Genomic DNA, 19014 nt, shown 5'->3' with positions numbered 1-19014 from the left:
TAGACATTCCAGTGGGTAATTTCTAAAACTAGTCCTTCACATACTTTATGTTTTAATCAAACAACAATTTTCTTGCTGAGCTCATTGCTTTTTCATGGCTGTTTCATATGACTGACTCATCAATTCTTTAACAGACACTGGAGCATGTTTAAGAAGGCCACTTTAAAACGATGTCCCATCATATTCCTTTAAATCACTGTTATACACTCATGCCAGTAGTTTTTTAAAATCTTATTGTTTGCAAAGTAAGACATGTATATTGTTTCAAATGCAAAGAAAAAAAAAATTCATAGGGTAAAGGTGTCAAAATTTGGTCTCTGAAACAGTCTCAATTAAAATTAGTGATCAAAGTTGAGTATTTCTCATTTCACTTTACTGAGTAAAACAGGGCCAGTTTATTGGTTGAAATGACTTTAGCTCTACCATAAAATACATGTACTCTATCACACCTTCGTGCATTTACTGCACCAATCCTAAAATGAGCTCTCAGCAGAACTTCACATAACTCCTGCCAATAAAATCCTTTGTCCCTAAAACATGCGTTCTGTTCTCCATAGACGTGGAAGACAGCTAGTACATCCTAAACTGGATTATATTTGTTCTTTGTTCCCAACTAGTCATAAAGTTATAAAGTAAATTGAGGTCTATTCATAAACAAGAAAAAAAAAAAAGAAATCAGAAGGAAAATTTAAATCTTCCTCACAATATTCAAAAAGACCAGATAACCCTACACAAACCACGACAAACACTAAAGAACTAGAAGGGACACACAAAAGACAAAAAACACACATTTTATCCAGAAAGTACTGTGCAGTGTATGGTTGAAGAAACTAGATGGTATGAAAGATTAAGTCATCCAGTTCCTTTATCTACATTCCCCCAACTCTAAAGCTGTGGGCAAACTATTTCTAACTATATCTAGCTAATATCATTGTATTTCTTAACCTGATCATCACTCTGTGGCTGTATAAATCAACTGTACATAGCATCTGTTGACATACTTATACAAATATATCTCTTGTTTTAGGTCTATTTCCAGACACATATTTCTTTATTAACTTGAAATAAATAATTTTGATAAAACTCTTTGTGACCCTCAAAGTGGGGCATATATAGTACAGACCAATTTAAGGCAACTTATCCACAAATAGTGGTTATTTTTGTTTCTCCTCTATTCTACTTTCTGGCTTTATTGAGCCAGAATATATTGCAATACATAAATGTGATGAATATATAATGTAGAAGCCTTGAATATATGCAAGTTTCAAAATCAATGCTTTTGCACAATGGATGGGGCCTTTCCTTCTTCATGTTCAATATAAATCTTTACTTTTTCATAGAAGCACATTTCTCCTTTCTTTTTTTAAAAGATCAATCTGGCAACTTCAACAATGATGATTTCTTGAGACTACGTGCGTATTAAGCCATGCCACCTCAGCGCCCCATTCTTTTCTGCTGCAGCGTTGAGATCTGTCTGATCAACACAAAACCTTACTGACTAGGCAATCAATCTGTACATCGCTTAAAAATAAACAGGTGGTGTGGTTGGGAAAGAGAAACAGACACACATACACACCTCGCTGCATGGTGAAAATGTGAATGTGATGCATCTCTGTTAAAAGCAGACAATTGTTCACTGGGCTACATAAGCTTTGTCGCAAATGGTTTTCTCTTCTTCAGCAACGCTCAGCCCATGCATGATCGATTCACAAAATTCAGTATCTTCAGCGTCAAGAGTGAGAATGAAGTGTAGTTAACATTTTCATCATAATGTATATTGCCATCTTCAGAAGCACCATTTCAGAGTTTACACATTCAGGGATGTATATTCATATGTATATATTCAAGCACTTGTCTTGGAGACTTTAAAAAAACACCTTGTGCACACACACACATAGCGACAATAGTTTCTGTTGATATAATTCATTCTTCGAGTGAATATCGACCTAAATGCTGTCTCATATTACTGACTGAAACACTGTTGCATTGTGGCTACATTCAATTGCAGCGTTTTTCTTATCTTGTTTTCTTCTGCAAATCATCTCTCCCGCTTTCTCCCAAAAACCAAACACACCAATTATTTGTTCAATCAAAACTTTTCACAAATTGGAAGCTCAACTGAATATGACACCACGTCCTAAATCCATCACCTTGCTGGTTAGGAACATGATCACAAAATGAGCACTAAGAGCCTGCTGATTTATATATCCCATTGCGCTTCAGCTGTCGATTAAAAAAAAAAAAAAAGATTCAAGCCTCCACAACCTCTCCCAGCCTCTAGAACAAGTCGTTGGTCTTGGTCTTGGTGTTGCGCATGAGTGGCTTGTGGTCGCTAATTTGCGCCAGGGAATGTTGCCAGAACCAGCAGGAGCGGCAGAAGTACTTGAAGCAGGAGCTTTCGCGGCAGAAGAAGGGGCCGGGTTGGGTGTGGCACAGCGTGCAGAGAGAGTCCTCCAAGTAGGGATCAATCTGGACCTGGACATATTAGAGAGAGAGAGAGGGAGATATACAGAGAAATATGAAACAAATATAATATACACAGAGAGGGAGAGATAGATTGAGAAAGAGATTGAGAGAAGGAGAGATGAAGGGGATGCAGTAGGCAGAGATACAGAGAAATGAGAAATACATCTATGGAGGGAGATAGAGATATAGAGATAGATATAGAGAGAGGGAAATAGAGGGATTGAGGTAGGTAGATGCATACAGGCAAAATAAAGTAAGAGACAATATGTAGTTAATGGAGGGAGAGACGGATAGGGGGGGCTCTATAAAGGGAAATATACAGAAATAAAGAGACACATAGATATGGAATGAGAGATAGATGGATAGATAAGGATCGATAAATTAAATGACTCGGGCAGTCTGTAATGATGCACTATATTATATCCCTTGTGCATTACATTAGACTGGTATACCTCAAATGCAAACATTGATCATTTCAGTGATGGTAGATGGATTCCAAACAGTCACTTTGCCTAATCTGAAGCACAAAAGGACATATCAATTTCACGCTTCATGGCCATTGCTAATTATGTCTGAACAGATGACACTGAGAAGCGACAAGGGGTTTTCCTCTTTAAATAGTTCATATCTACCTGAAGAAACAAGATGCTCAAATTCCAAAACATCACCCAACCAATTCTAGCACATGAAATGCCTTTTGCATATCATCTAGCCATAACACTAGGTAACACATGCCCCCAAATCTCATCTCTATGCCAAAACCAAAGGTAATACTATCATTTCCCAAAGATCTTATCATGCAAGTATCGTCTGCGACAGGAATTCTCCATAAACTTTCTTTTGTGACCAAAGTCAATGGCATTTTGAAACCATGTCTCGGAGAGAGTTAACCATTTGATATCAGGTTGTCGGGAACAGAACAGCACAGAAGTGGGTCGAACCTTCTTTGTGAACTTTGCCGTTTTGATCTCCACGAATGCTGCTGCTACTGCTTTCATGTAGCTGTTAGTGTTGTTGAAGGTCACTCGGCCAGAACCTATGAAGGAAAAGAGGCGAGATGATAAAAAACAAAAGCTCCTCTTAAAACAAAGGAGTAAATATGGGGAAAGTTGTCATGATGATGTGGTTAAAAAGATTGCAGTACTAAACTTGTCATCTTTTCCCTTCATCAAGCCTTAAAAAAAAAAAGTCACCTCAATGTGTGTAAATGAGAAGTGTGTTAGTCCCCATGCAACCATGGGCCTATTTCATCAAGTTGCAATTGATCTCCTGCTCGATTTATTGACCGTAACTTGTTGAATCTAGTGTTAAGTTCAATATTGAGCATAAGTCCTGTTTCATAAAGAGACTTACGCTTGATTTTAAGAAAAATCAAGCGTAACTTTCAGTAGATTGAGCGTTACTTGCGATCAATATTGCAAAATTGTTTATGAAACGCAATTTGTGGTTGATCGCAACTTACGCTCAATCTTTATGAAACAGGCCCCATGTGTGATATATGTAACTTATATACATATACATTGGTCTGGCTAGCTTGCTGAAAACTTGCAATTTATTAACAATATCATCAATTGCACATTTAGGAATTTGAAACAGATGGACAACTACAAGTGAATAGCATACAAGAGGCTTACAAACATAGTTGAATACAGTTGGTTGATTAATTGGCCTGCCTGAAGTAATGTGGCAGCATATTGCACCATATGGTAGTTTACTGAGAAATAATACTGTTAGCCTTTTTGGTTCACACTGATTTGAAATGTATGTATATCAGAGATGTATCATATTTGACTATCATTACCAGAGTTATACAAGAGTTTTTGTTTTAGTTTCCATTTTTGGTTTTCTATTGAAATTTCTGTCATCTCTATTCCTGCTGTGACTCATCCTATCTCCTGATGTATCCCTTACAAGCCAGTTCAGGGTTCCAGTTTGTGCATGAGCAGATCCAAAAAGGTCATTTGTACCGAGAGACAGGCTGGTTTCGAAATTCACGGAGATAAGCATCTGTGATGCAATGATTATTCACGTAATCCTTATTAATGATGCCTGCCAGTACATCCACATACCTGACAGCAAGCCTGGTATTTGGCAATGTTAACAGAAAAAGTTTGTTGATGCATGCAATACAGCACAATGAAATAGATGCTTCCCAAACTGTTGATTGACGAATCGTTCTGGTCACCTGATCTATGCAGGTTCATTCTTTGATTGAATACGAGTTCCATAAATTGCTATGTGGGGCAAGCTGATGCATTATGTTGCTGTGAATCGAGTGAGATGCCTATAACCAACTGAGAAAAATGAAAGGTCATTTGTACCCATGTGTACATGAGCTATCTCCAAACTGGCTTATTGGGTTCATTTGGCCGCAGCAATAATTGTGAAAGAAGTACCCTGGTAAACTCTTTCATCCCTACTTCCTCTCATGTGGATCCTGACATTGTATAAGATCAGACTACAACAATACTTCATAAAAATGCTTTGAATATCTGACTATTGAGATGTATTGTATGACAAGCAGAGTCTGATGGCAGTGCAAACAAAATAATCACCATCTGTCTCACATCATCACCCACTCGTACAAGACTCACCGATGGGATATTTGTGCTTGTCGGTATCGATTCCAGCATACACCACACCACCGAAGAGGTCGTTCATGAGATGGGCCAGGCCCTCTGCATTCAGCATGCCATGGAGAGCGCCCACAAAGACAGTCTTGTCCGGGTCCAGTCGCTGGGAGGGGCACCGCACGTAGTTGCTGTCTGACAGCACCCAGGGAATCACTTGGACCTGAACGAGTATATGAGATCCAATATAACGGCTGAATTGCTGCAACATTTATGTCTGACAAAGGCACGTTTTCGACCAAAACATGGGGGGGGGGCAGTTATTGTCTCTATTTTCAATGAAGCAGAGATATTCCTGAGTGGGTTGTCTTGCATTTTTCAGTGAGGAAGGATACTGTCTTGTGCATCCCTTTCAATTGAAATTGTGTGTCAGACATCAAATATGTCTTGTCTCATGCCAGAACATGCCAACTATAATAAAAAGGTGACTTGTCTTGAAAACAAATGCAAGTCACTCTGCAGTGGGGTTGCCCGATTGTCCCAATTCATAACATTTTCAAATTCTATGCATAACTCTGTTCCTTAGCAACCAGAAAGCCAGTTTGCCATATACTGTAAAACATGATATATTCGCGGCACAAAATTTTCACGAATTGGAGCCGACGGCCTTTTTCATGGCATGAAATTTTCGCGAATTGCCAATGGCGTTCAATGCATAAAGTGTAGATAAGGAATTTCGCATGCATTTTAATTTCGCGAATTTTGGCGCTTGCGAAATTCGCGAAATTAAAATGCACGCGAATATTCCTCGTTTTACAGTATTATGGATGAAATAAACAAACCATATTTTGATAGGTAGCTTCCATCAAATTTGCAACTTGAATGCAGGTGGGAAAGTTTTACCAGTGATTAAAACACAATAGAAGATTTGATAGGAACACAAGAAAGGTCACATGTCAAAGAGGACAAAAAGATGGGGGTTCCAGTGCAGAATGGATGTTGATAGAGGATGACACCCAAATATACATTTGCATTCAGTGAATGCAGCAATGTTACTAAAAGAAAACATCAGTGGAAATTTGATGACATTTGGACAATCCATTCAAAATATATGCCTTTTTCAAGTTTTGATGCAGCCATTGCTGGATTAAGAAGGCTACCACAGTTCATGATGTCACATAGGGAAAATTGTTCCTTTTTTTTTATACAAGAATTCCTCAAGATTTTCATTTTTCATGAAAAGCACACATTCCTTTCACATGTTACTGACATTTTGAAGGTATTATCATTCCCCTTGCTTTCCGAAATATGTAAGTCAAGTGCCCTTTGATTATGTTTAAAAAGTGAAAATATGTTGAATTTATATATATTTTTAAATATCATTATCCATATGTGACACCAAAAAATGTTGTATAGTATTCTCATCCAGCAATGGCGGCACCAAAACTTTGAAACGGATCATCTGATTTTCCTCAAATGTCATCATGTACATGGCAGAACATTGTTAACGTACTTCCCAGCGCATGGCAGAATGTTGTTAACACACTTCCCAGTGCATGGCAGAATGTTGTTAACCCAATGCGCACTCACACAGCCCAGTAACAATCTGCCAAGCACAGGAAAGCACGAGAATGACAATTTACCAGGTGCACAACGATTTTCACTGATGTGTTTTACAAACCTTGCTGCAACAACCCAGTTCATAATTAGCTCATGTACACATTGGTACAAATAACCTTTCTTTTTTCTCAGTTGGTTAGGCTCTTCATTTGTTTTCAAAGTGACATAATGCATAAGCTTGCCCGACGTAACAATTTATGGAATTCATATTCAAACAAAGAATGAACTTGTGTTTAGACCAGGTGACTAGAATGGCCAATTGACACTTCAGGAGGCATCCATCTCATTGTTTTGTATTGAATGCATTAACAACATTTTCTTTTGATATTGCCAAATACCTGGCTTGCTGTCAGGTGGATGTGCTGGCAAGCACCATCTAGAGTCGATATCAATATACATGAATAAAATCATCACATCACAGATGCTTATCTCAGTGAATTAACGAACCAAAATGCCTGTTGGTGCAAATGACCTTTTTCTGCTCATGCGCAAAGAGGAACTACGAACTGGTCTAATTACTCAATTCACATGGGGTATATGTTTGGGTTTTCATTCTCCTTTAACCTTACTTCTTTGCTCCTCATCCGTCTGCTGGTGATCTTGTAGTAATACTCCCCTCTTCCGCTCATGTCGTGTGTACAGGACTGAAGGAGAGCTTTGATTGCCTTCTCGGACTCAAATAGAACGTAGACATACCCTGTGGGATGAGACCATTAAAAAACAACAAAAACACATTGTTTAGGTGGAAAACACGGATGCAACATGACGCTAGCTGACGGCAGGAAGTGATATACATGTTTGTCTGATTAAATGTGCAACTAAATCTCTAGAAATAGTTCTCTTTATTGCCAGCAATGGTTTTATATAATCAAACATATTCTGATTTATGCATTTTTTTCCGTCAACAAAAAGAATATAGAAACTTGAGTACCAGTTGGGTAATGTTGACATTTGGACCAAGATTTATTACATACCAAAACTTCACATAAACTGTTCAAATTTCTCGTGGTGATATGTTATTTACCTCGCTGTTTTCTTTTTTCTATAGTAATTCATTGAATAATTGGTTTTGATTCAAGCAAATTTGATCCATCTCATGCACACTTCTGTTGTGAATATATTGGAGACTCCATAAAATAGTTGTCATATCATTAAACTGGATCTAAATGTTATGTCACAAATGTACACACAAGTAGTTATGTACATGTATCAAGGCTGTATGCATGGTTGTTTAATGTGTATGTACACAGGGTGACCAGATTAATGGAGAACATTCTATATGATATAGATATAGTACATACAGGCTGACCAGATCAGTGGAGAATTTTCTATGTGGTATACAATGTAGCTACAGTACATGTATGCATGTGACAGGAAATACATTATAGCTCACTCAATCTAGAAGGATTTAACCCATTCCAGAAAATTCTAGGAAGTGCTGGCTGAGTGAGGCACTGCCCTTGTAACCCAATGTGATTGGTTGTTAATTTTGGCAATGATGTTATGCACATATTAGGCAGTGAGTCATCCAGGATTCCTGGAATTTGGACTTGCTAGTATGTTCAGGTATGTGGCCCCAGGTTGGAGAAAATTACAGAATGTACTAGAAAGGGGTGAATGGATAGTATATAAGCAGGAGAAATTCTGAGGTAGGCAGAGTACCCAACACCTCTGCTCTGAGAGTTACGTCACTTCTGGCTCTGAAGCGACTTGTTATAGTCAGTCCTGTGTTACCTGCTGACCTGCTATACAACCTGTGTTTGTGGAGATAAGGCCTGGGAGACATTTTGCCTGCAGAGAATTAATTTGCCTACATTGGAGATAGACTCCATATTTTAGTGTCAATGGACATTATTACGGCACAGCTGTGACGGGCTGGATTCCTTGCTGGACATTATAAAGTGAATCCTCATTCAACGCATCAACTGGACGTGGTCGTCATAACGTTTGGATTTTGCACGTTTCGCCGTGGACATACACCTTGTTTATCGTGGAATTTACCCTGGATCTATAACGTGGATTATTGCCACCCGTGCCTCTGGATTTACGTCGGAGGAATCATTCATCGGTGCATCAAGGACCATTCATCTGTGCATCGAACATCGTAGTTAGACATCACCAAGGGACTATATAACATCGTGATTACGATTTGGGCTGTAATGCGTGTAAGTGATTGTATTACTGATTTATAATTGTTTCTCTTGATCATTATGGTACTGATGTGAAAGCCGATTACGAGTCTGTACCCACAATATCACTGTTAATAAACCGCCTGAACATTAGTTGATTGTTTCTTTTGTGCGATCATTCTCAGAGTGATTTTGGTCGTAACAAAATTGGGGGCTTGTGTCCGAGAAGTGAATTTAAAGCCAAAACTTAGAATTTGGAACGTTCCGGAATCCGGAATATTGGTACATACAAAATACCAGTGAGTTGATTGTTCAATTGCATATTGTGTGTAATACATGTGACAATGTCAATCAGTACAATGGATGTTCAGGCATTTGTTCAGAGGACAGATTTGTCCCTCAAAGATTTGCAAAGGTTACGCAAATGTGATTTGACTGCTATTGCACAGCATTTGAATGTTGATGTTCCACAAGGTGTAAGAAAGGCAGAAATTCTTGACTTAGTAGCTGGTCACATGGAGCTCAAAGAAGAAATTGACACTCCAGATCATGCTCAAATTTCTGATCAAACACGGCTTGAACTTGCTAGATTAGAAATAGAAAGAGATCAAAGGGCGAGAGAAATGGAAATGAAGGAAAGGGAAAAACAAAGAGAAATGGAAATGGAGAAAGAGAAGATGAGATTAGAAATGGAAATGAAGGAAAGGGAAAGAGAAAGAGAAATTGAAATGAAGAAACTTGAAATTGAAGAGAAGAAAATGGAGCAACAAGTGAAATTGCGTGAGATGGAATTGACTCATGCACAGACTGTTGGAAATCGTGAAAGGGCTCCCCCTGAATTTGATTTGGCTAGGAACATTCGATTGGTGCCAAAGTTTGAAGAAAACAGAGTTGATGCATATTTTGTGTCATTTGAGAAGGTGGCTGACAGTTTGAACTGGCCACAGGAATTTTGGCCCATGCTCCTTCAAAGTGTGTTTGTCGGCAAAGCAGCCGATGTGTACTCATCTCTCTCAAAAGAGCAATCACGTGACTATGCTACAGTCAAGAAGGCAGTGTTGAATGCTTATGAGTTGGTGCCAGAGGCATACAGACACAAGTTCAGAAATTCGTACCGCAAACCAGGCCAGACACATGTTGAGTTTGCTCGTGAAAAAGAAATGATGTTTGATAGGTGGTACAGATCCTTGAAAGTGGATCAGGATTTTGATAACCTACGTGAGGTTGTTCTTTTGGAAGAATTCAAAAAGAGTGTTGCTTTCAGTGTGCGGTCACATTTGGATGATCACAAAGTGACAAGTTTGCATAAAGCAGCCTTGATGGCTGATGAGTATGAGCTGACCCACAGAAATGACAACAGACCACCTTTCAGGAATTTCTCTGGAATTAAGAGAGACAAAAATCAGTCGAGCAATCCAAAGAATGCTGGTCCTGAAAAAGGCACGAGTTCTGAATCTTCATCGGCACCAAAGCCTCAATCTGACAAAGGGTCCAGTACAAGTGCAAATGTCATCAAATGTTTTCACTGTAACAAGACAGGGCATGTGAAGTCACAGTGTTGGAAGTTGCAAAACAAAACAAAGAAGGACATGGGATTTGTTATGTCAAAAAGTGTCCTACCCGAAAATAGTGTCCCTTTCAGTGAAACACAGGCCATTGAAAGTCGATCTCCCAAATTCAAAGATAGGACTAAGCAGGTGGATGAGAGCTATCGTAGCTTTTTGTTTGATGGTGAGGTGACCCCATGTACTTCTGGTGAGGCAGGTAAACCAGTAGTCATCCTGCGGGATACGGGGGCCTCTCAGTCGTTGATGGTGGATGGTGGTATGACTTTTCCACCAGATAGTGCAGTGAATGCAAAAGTCTTGATTCAGACTGTTGATGGCAGTTATATGTCAGTACCACTGTATAGAGTGGATTTGAAGTGTGACCTAGTTTCTGGTCCTGTCACTGTTGGAGTTGTTCCTGAGTTGCCCATGGTAGGCATTGACTTTTTGTTGGGGAATGACTTGGCTGGGGACAAGGTGGTTGCGTCTCCAGTTGTTTCGGATAAACCAGTGGTGGTTGCTGAAACTGAGCAGTTGCAGGAGGAGTTTCCTGGGATTTTCCCAGATTGTGTTGTGACTAGGTCTCAGGCTCGTAGAGCTGTTCAAGATGATGCGGATTCTGTTGATGTGGAGGAGAATTCCGGTGTTTGGTTGGCAGAAACCTTTTTCAAGGATTTGAATGATGGGGTTGCTGTATTAGGCTCCGAGGCTAACAGTGATGGGCTGTTTAGCAAGTCTTCCTTGGTTGAAGCACAGCAGGCAGACTCTGAGTTAAAAGGCTTGTCTCAGACGGCGTGTTCTGAGGCTGAGGCTGAAAAGGTCCCTGAGTGCTATTATGTCAAAGATGGCATTTTGATGAGGAAGTGGAGACCTCCCCATAGGCCAGCTGATGAGGATTGGACGGTGGTCCGTCAAGTTGTTGTCCCTCCCAATTACCGCGGTGAGATCTTGAGGATTGCTCACGAGTTACCTGTTGGCGGCCATTTAGGCGTCAGAAAGACAAAGGATCGGATCATGAGGCATTTCTATTGGCCAGGGTTGAATGTGGATGTGGCTGAGTTTTGCAAGACTTGTCACACATGTCAAGTGGCTGGTAAACCACAGCATTCAGTGAAGCCGGCGCCATTGATTCCGATACCTGCGTTTGAAGAACCATTCAGTCGGGTTCTAGTTGACTGTGTTGGACCTTTGCCTAGGACTAGGTCAGGTCATAAGTACCTCTTGACAATCATGGATATGTCTACACGGTTTCCAGAGGCTATCCCATTGCGAAATATCACTGCCAAGACTGTGGTAGATGCTCTAGTGCAGTTTTTCACTAGGTATGGGTTGCCCAAGGAAGTGCAGTCTGACCAAGGGTCAAATTTCATGTCAGGCATATTTCAAGAGGTGATGTATCGTTTGGGTGTGAAGCAGCTGAAGTCGTCAGCTTATCATCCCCAATCCCAAGGTGCGTTGGAGCGCTACCACCAGACCCTAAAGACAATGATTAGGGCATTTTGTGAGGAGTATCCGGAGGATTGGGATAAGGGCATCCCTTTCCTGCTGTTCGCAACGAGGGACTCCCCAAATGAGTCGACGGGTTTCAGCCCATTTGAGTTGGTGTATGGTCATGAAGTTAGGGGCCCACTGAAGCTCATCAAAGAGAAATTCATGACTGAGGATGATGAGGTCCACCTACTTGACTATGTGTCAAAGTTTCGTGAAAGGCTTTCAAAGGCTTGTGAGGTAGCTAGGGAACACTTGAAAGTGTCACAAGACTCAATGAAGAGAAAGGCAGACAAAAATGCCAAAGCTCGAACCTTCAAACCAGGTGACAAAGTTCTTGTACTGCTGCCCATACAAGGTGAACCACTGAAAGCCAAGTTCAGTGGCCCATACTGTGTCAAAAGGAAACTCAATGATGTGAACTATGTGATCAGTACGCCAGACAGACGAAAAGATCAGAGGGTGTGTCATGTAAACATGCTGAAAGAGTACTATGAGAGAAAGGCTAGTCAGCCGGTAGGCGTAGCTCAGGTGGTAGAAGAAGAAGTAGATGAAGAGGGAGAAGCTCAAGATGAGAATGGAAGTGAGCCCTCTAGTGCCAGGTTGTCTAACTCAGAGATGTTAGGGAAAGTAGATGAGGCACTGAACTACCTACCTGAAAATCAGAGGAAAGATGTGACTAGTCTGTTACATGAGTACAAAGAAGTGTGTAAAGACAAACCAGGTTGCACCCCTCTGGCTGTCCATGATGTTGATGTAGGAGATGCTGACCCTATCAAGCAAAACCCTTACAGGTTAAACCCGAGCAAACTGCAAAAAGTAAGGGAAGAGGTTCAATACATGCTAGACAACGACATAATAGAACCGAGTAAAAGCAGTTGGAGCTCCCCAATCGTCATGGTGCCCAAACCGGATGGGTCTCAAAGATTCTGTATAGACTACAGAAAGGTGAATGCCGTGACGAAAACAGATTCTTTCCCCATTCCCAGACTAGAAGACTGCATTGACAGGGTCGGAAATTCTGCATATGTCAGTAAAATAGACCTTCTAAAGGGATACTGGCAAGTGCCCTTGACCGACAAAGCCAGGGAGATTTCTGCCTTTGCTACACCAGATGGCTTGTTCCAATGCAAAGTAATGCCATTCGGCATGAAAAATGCTCCGGCCACCTTCCAACGGCTAACAAACCAAATCATTGCCGGACTTGACAACTGTGTAGTATACATTGATGACATCCTAGTGTATAGTGACATGTGGGAAGAGCACATTACACACTTGCGGCAACTTTTTGATCGACTCAAGGAGGCCGGATTGGTGATTAATCTGGCAAAGAGTGAATTTGCAAAGGCCAAAGTGGTGTATCTCGGGCATGTAGTCGGTCAAGGACAGGTATTGCCAAGAGAAGCCAAGGTAGAAGCTATACTAGGCTTTCCCATTCCCCAATCCAAGAAGGAGTTGCTCAGATTTCTGGGCATGGCTGGTTTCTACAGGAAATTTGTACCGAATTTCAGCACTGTAGTCACCCCCCTAACAAACCTGCTGAAGGGCAAGGCAAAGTACACCTGGACTGATGAGTGTCAAAGAGCCTTCGAGAAACTAAAAGCAGTCCTTGCTAATGAGCCTGTTCTGGCAGCTCCTGACTTCCACAAGCCATTCAAAGTGGCAATCGATGCTAGTGATGTAGGAGTGGGAGCGGTTTTGCTCCAAGAAGATGAAGAAGGCACTGAACGACCGGTTAGCTACTTTTCCAAAAAGTTGAACGCATACCAAAAGAAATACTCAACTATCGAGAAGGAGGCTCTCAGTCTCATCCTTGCCCTCCAGCAATATGAAGTGTACTTGACAAATAGCAAAGGGGAGATCACGGTCTATACTGACCACAACCCCTTGGTCTTTTTAGACCGGTTCAAAATGAAGAACAATAGACTGTTCAGATGGAGCATGATGACGCAGCCATATGCTCTCAAAATCAAACATGTGGCAGGCAAAAATAATGTAATTGCTGACGCTTTGTCAAGAGTGTAACATGAAGAGAGTATCAAAGGTGAAAAGTTTTCACCGCATATCACTTACAGTGTACATTGTATGTGTTTAGCATATCCATTAATGTATGCAAAACAGTTTGACATGATTGTATAAGCTCCGAGAATCCAAGCAATATCAATGTAACTGGTATCCATGAAAAGAGAACATGGAATCAATGCAGCTTTTCAAAAGGCATGTGATAGTATGTGATTATGGTTGTTTGAGTTGGATTTTACCTCACATTCGTTGTAAATAACAATGAGAAATTGTGAAGGTAAAAGAAACCCTTGCTACGGCAAGGCTTTCTTTTTCCCATGGGGGATGGTGTCACAAATGTACACACAAGTAGTTATGTACATGTATCAAGGCTGTATGCATGGTTGTTTAATGTGTATGTACACAGGGTGACCAGATTAATGGAGAACATTCTATATGATATAGATATAGTACATACAGGCTGACCAGATCAGTGGAGAATTTTCTATGTGGTATACAATGTAGCTACAGTACATGTATGCATGTGACAGGAAATACATTATAGCTCACTCAATCTAGAAGGATTTAACCCATTCCAGAAAATTCTAGGAAGTGCTGGCTGAGTGAGGCACTGCCCTTGTAACCCAATGTGATTGGTTGTTAATTTTGGCAATGATGTTATGCACATATTAGGCAGTGAGTCATCCAGGATTCCTGGAATTTGGACTTGCTAGTATGTTCAGGTATGTGGCCCCAGGTTGGAGAAAATTACAGAATGTACTAGAAAGGGGTGAATGGATAGTATATAAGCAGGAGAAATTCTGAGGTAGGCAGAGTACCCAACACCTCTGCTCTGAGAGTTACGTCACTTCTGGCTCTGAAGCGACTTGTTATAGTCAGTCCTGTGTTACCTGCTGACCTGCTATACAACCTGTGTTTGTGGAGATAAGGCCTGGGAGACATTTTGCCTGCAGAGAATTAATTTGCCTACATTGGAGATAGACTCCATATTTTAGTGTCAATGGACATTATTACGGCACAGCTGTGACGGGCTGGATTCCTTGCTGGACATTATAAAGTGAATCCTCATTCAACGCATCAACTGGACGTGGTCGTCATAACGTTTGGATTTTGCACGTTTCGCCGTGGACATACACCTTGTTTATCGTGGAATTTACCCTGGATCTATAACGTGGATTATTGCCACCCGTGCCTCTGGATTTACGTCGGAGGAATCATTCATCGGTGCATCAAGGACCATTCATCTGTGCATCGAACATCGTAGTTAGACATCACCAAGGGACTATATAACATCGTGATTACGATTTGGGCTGTAATGCGTGTAAGTGATTGTATTACTGATTTATAATTGTTTCTCTTGATCATTATGGTACTGATGTGAAAGCCGATTACGAGTCTGTACCCACAATATCACTGTTAATAAACCGCCTGAACATTAGTTGATTGTTTCTTTTGTGCGATCATTCTCAGAGTGATTTTGGTCGTAACAGTTATGACAGAAATTTTAGCACTTTTAACACAGAAAAATCCTTTTATTAAAGAGGAAATCCATCCTGAAATAAATAAACTAGAAAAAAAAGGAGAAAAAATCCCTGCAGAATATTCCAAAAATATAAAAAAATCAGATAAAAAAGGAAGATATGACATTTTGAAATTTCACATTTATAAAAAATAAAACATTTCTTGACCAGTCCTTATGAATATTCAAATGAGTGAGTCAATGATGTCATGCCCTCACAATTTTTCATGTACGTTATATAGGACAGGTAAAGGCATATTAACCATACCAAAATATATCAGCGGTAACATTTGTTCTTTTTTATTTGGGAGAGGGGGGTTTAAGGGAAGTTTTCTACATTATACAGCTGAAATATGAGATTTTTGTCACTTCTGTATATAAAATGAATAAGAAATTGTTAGAGCATGGCATCATCAACTTGCTGATTTGAATATATTCATAATGACTGGTCAAGAAGTGTTTTCCGAAAAATTTTGAAATGTCAGAATGTCATACCTTCCTTATTTCTTATCCAATTTTGATAATTTTTGCACTGTTCTGCAGGGGGTTTTTTTCTCTTTCTTATGAAATTGATAAAATTTTGGAGTGGATTTCTTCTTTATTACAACAAATTCTATACCAATCTTGTCAAAAGAACATAATAATGTCAGTATGTGTTTGATGTTCATCCAGGTCCTTTTGCAGATCCAAAATCAAATCCAAAATCTGCTCAAAATAGCTTTCATGAAGCAAATGACGAGAGTCTGTCATGATCAATTCAATTTTTTTTTTCACAAATACAGTGCAAGTTATGCATTTGCCAGAAGAAAGTAAAGAAGTATATTTAGCAACTTCTGACAAATTAACAAATTCATCTGCAAGATCAAATAAGTCATGGTGTGACAGTTTCGTACAACTGTGACATGGATGACAGAAACTGAAGAGAGAGACATGGAAAAAACGATATTTCTATATTGCATATGTAGATTACATCATATATATTATATAACAATCATATTTTCAATATTATGAGATGGAAAAATACTGAATTGGGTGAAGAAAATTAGCATCAAACGAAAAGACCATTGTAAGGGCAATTCCAGCTGTCACATGACCTTCAGATATTGTTATCACCATGGTTACCATAGGTCTTTGGTTTGATATTTCTTTAAGTATTGCATAAATTAAATACACACACTTGGACACATACTCCCCCCCACACACACACACACATACACACCAGCCTCTGGAATAAGACTATATAGTCGGTACTATGATACTGCTCTATACGCCAAATGCAATGATATTCTTTTGTCCACAAGTGAACTCTGCCCGACTCCCTCGCCCAGCCATGGGTGTATGCAAGTCCTGCAACTCGACCCCGGTGCCGTTCTTGTCTTGTCAAACCACTCTGTTCACACATCCTGACCCCTGCGACATCCCGCCTGAACAAACAATTAATTGGGTCTCTATTGTTTCTGTAACTTTTGCTAGCTGCGCTGCTCAACGACGACGACGGTAGAGTATCTATCTGTGCAAAAGTCATTAACGTACACTCAAGTGAGGGACAACGTTGATGATGTACTCTTCACACGTAGCACCACGGCAGCTGCAGACATTGCGTGAAGCTATGCATGACATAGAAAGAAAAGTTGCCACACAGTCTTTCCTTTAAATTGAAATGAACAGTGATGAGCTTTGTGTTCTGCAAGCTTAAGTCGTGCAATTAGTCACTGAAGGAAAAACTGTCTGTAAATAGACAAGCATTACTCAAATTTTGAATGCACAGTGACAATTTAAATCACTTTCTTTTCAATTTGCCAGTTTTGAAGCATTAAAACTCTACAAATTGATTGGCAGAAACTCCAATGGGTCCTCCGTGGAAAGACAATGGGTATGAACAAATCAAAGTGATTTTTTTCCTGCATATAGTACCAGTAACTTTATGATTATGATTAAATGACTTGCCGATTTAACCTGCATCTTGTAGAGACTATATAAGTTCAGAATCTAAGCCACAGGTTAACATAAAAGTGACGTCATCAATCATTTTCAGTTTCAAACAGGAGGAGCACTAATTCTTTGGCCAGCCATTCTATCTTGCAAGGTATGAAGCCATTACTGTATGACATGTGCACAAGCAAGCATACACAGAAAATCTTGGTACTGAATGGGTTAACCTTGATGTGTGCAACATACATACACAAGAAATTTACACTTTGCTCTTTAGACTTCCAAGCAACAATCGTGGGTCAATCTACCTGAACTCCTTGCACCTTGACACATACCTGAAAAAAAGAAAGAAAATTGTCTATTTTCTATTTATATAATTTCTGGACACAAAGAGGGTTTTCAGGTATACGTTTTACATCTGGCGCCCTCTACAGAATCTATCAAAACAAGGCCCGCGCAGTAACGCTAGACTTCACTATCACATTACTAATAACCATGCACAGCAGAATTTCTCAGTAAGAGTGCCATGAGGCATGTCCGAAGGGGGGGGGGGGGGGATACAAAATGCTATAAGAATGACGAGAATGAAGGTGGGAGATATAACTCAAATCATGCAATTTTCCATATTTAGCAGCAGCGTTCAGTGCACAGCGCCCAAGCAAAGGTCAGTGCTAGGGGAAGCCATATTTGTGTCCACTGATTCCGGGATTTTTATCATTTTTTTTTTTCAATAAAGGCACAGGAAGGAAGATTTAACATGGAGACTCAACAAAATTGGCAATTTTTTATTGATACACAGTGCATTTCTGCACAATTTTGGAAGATAAATTACAAAAAGAATAAAGTGAAATAAATGAAAAAGAATGGAATAGAATACTGTATATACACTTATTTTCGCGTACAGATATTTTCGCGAATGAGGATGTCACAGACATTTCCACGAGATGTTGTTTTCACAAACTGACACCAACGCTAATGTAAACGTAATATTACTTTGGCATCTGGTGACATTTCCGCACATTGTTAAATTCGCGATCCAACTGCGATTCGCGAAACTCGCAAAAATTAAACCCTCGTGAAAATAACAGCTTATACAGTAAACTGAACCAGCATAAAATCGTCGAATGAAGTAGAATGATGTAAAACCAGAAATTTTTGCATGTTTATGAAATTTTTGCAAATTTTTTGAGAAGCCACCATTTGCAAAAGTGTTAAATGTAAAAGTGTTGTTTACGCAAAAGCATTTGTCCACATGATGCATTGATTGCCAGTGGCAATTTTGAAAGTTTCACACTTTGAAAAAGAACTTTGGTTCCATTTCACAAAAGTTTCATGCCGCAAGTGTTTCTGGTTTTACAGAAGACTAAAATTAAGTAAAGTGAAATAAAACAAAAACAAAACCAATGATGTAAAATCAAATCAAATTAAACAGAATGACATATGGTCAAATGCATTCTATGCTAGTTCCAGGCTATTGAAGCACATTACAGGCTTAAGGTAAAGTGGCTGCATAGCTTGTACACGTCTCTTATACCATCCATTAATCAAGATGGCCAGTCAGCCAGATGGCTGCATGGCCAGCTGGACAAGTTCATAGTTGAACCCTGGATGACCTACTTCTGAGTGGCAATACCTTGTTTCTCATTACAATGCTAACAGTCATATGTCTGTGGACAGGGTTGAATAGGTCAAACACCTCCATTTCTAATTTTTGTATCCTT

At 39.8% G+C, this 19014-nt stretch overlaps 1 protein-coding gene across 1 annotated transcript; it reads right to left on the bottom strand.

The window, feature by feature from the left end:
* Positions 1-1637: 1637 nt before the first annotated feature.
* On the bottom strand, positions 1638-7355 carry LOC140237703 (cytoplasmic polyadenylation element-binding protein 1-B-like). Its single transcript, XM_072317626.1, has 4 exons — positions 7226-7355; positions 5061-5259; positions 3408-3502; positions 1638-2475 (listed from the first exon to the last, which is right to left on the bottom strand). Exons 1-4 carry the CDS (start codon positions 7283-7285, stop codon positions 2278-2280), a joined length of 552 nt encoding a protein of 183 aa, XP_072173727.1. The 5' UTR covers positions 7286-7355; the 3' UTR covers positions 1638-2277.
* Positions 7356-19014: the final 11659 nt, after the last annotated feature.

This window comes from Diadema setosum, chromosome 14 (assembly GCF_964275005.1).
Source record: "Diadema setosum chromosome 14, eeDiaSeto1, whole genome shotgun sequence".
NCBI classification, from domain to species: Eukaryota; Metazoa; Echinodermata; class Echinoidea; order Diadematoida; family Diadematidae; genus Diadema; species Diadema setosum.
Note: the sequence above shows the minus strand (reverse complement) of the source record. Positions and strands in the feature narration are given on the sequence as shown.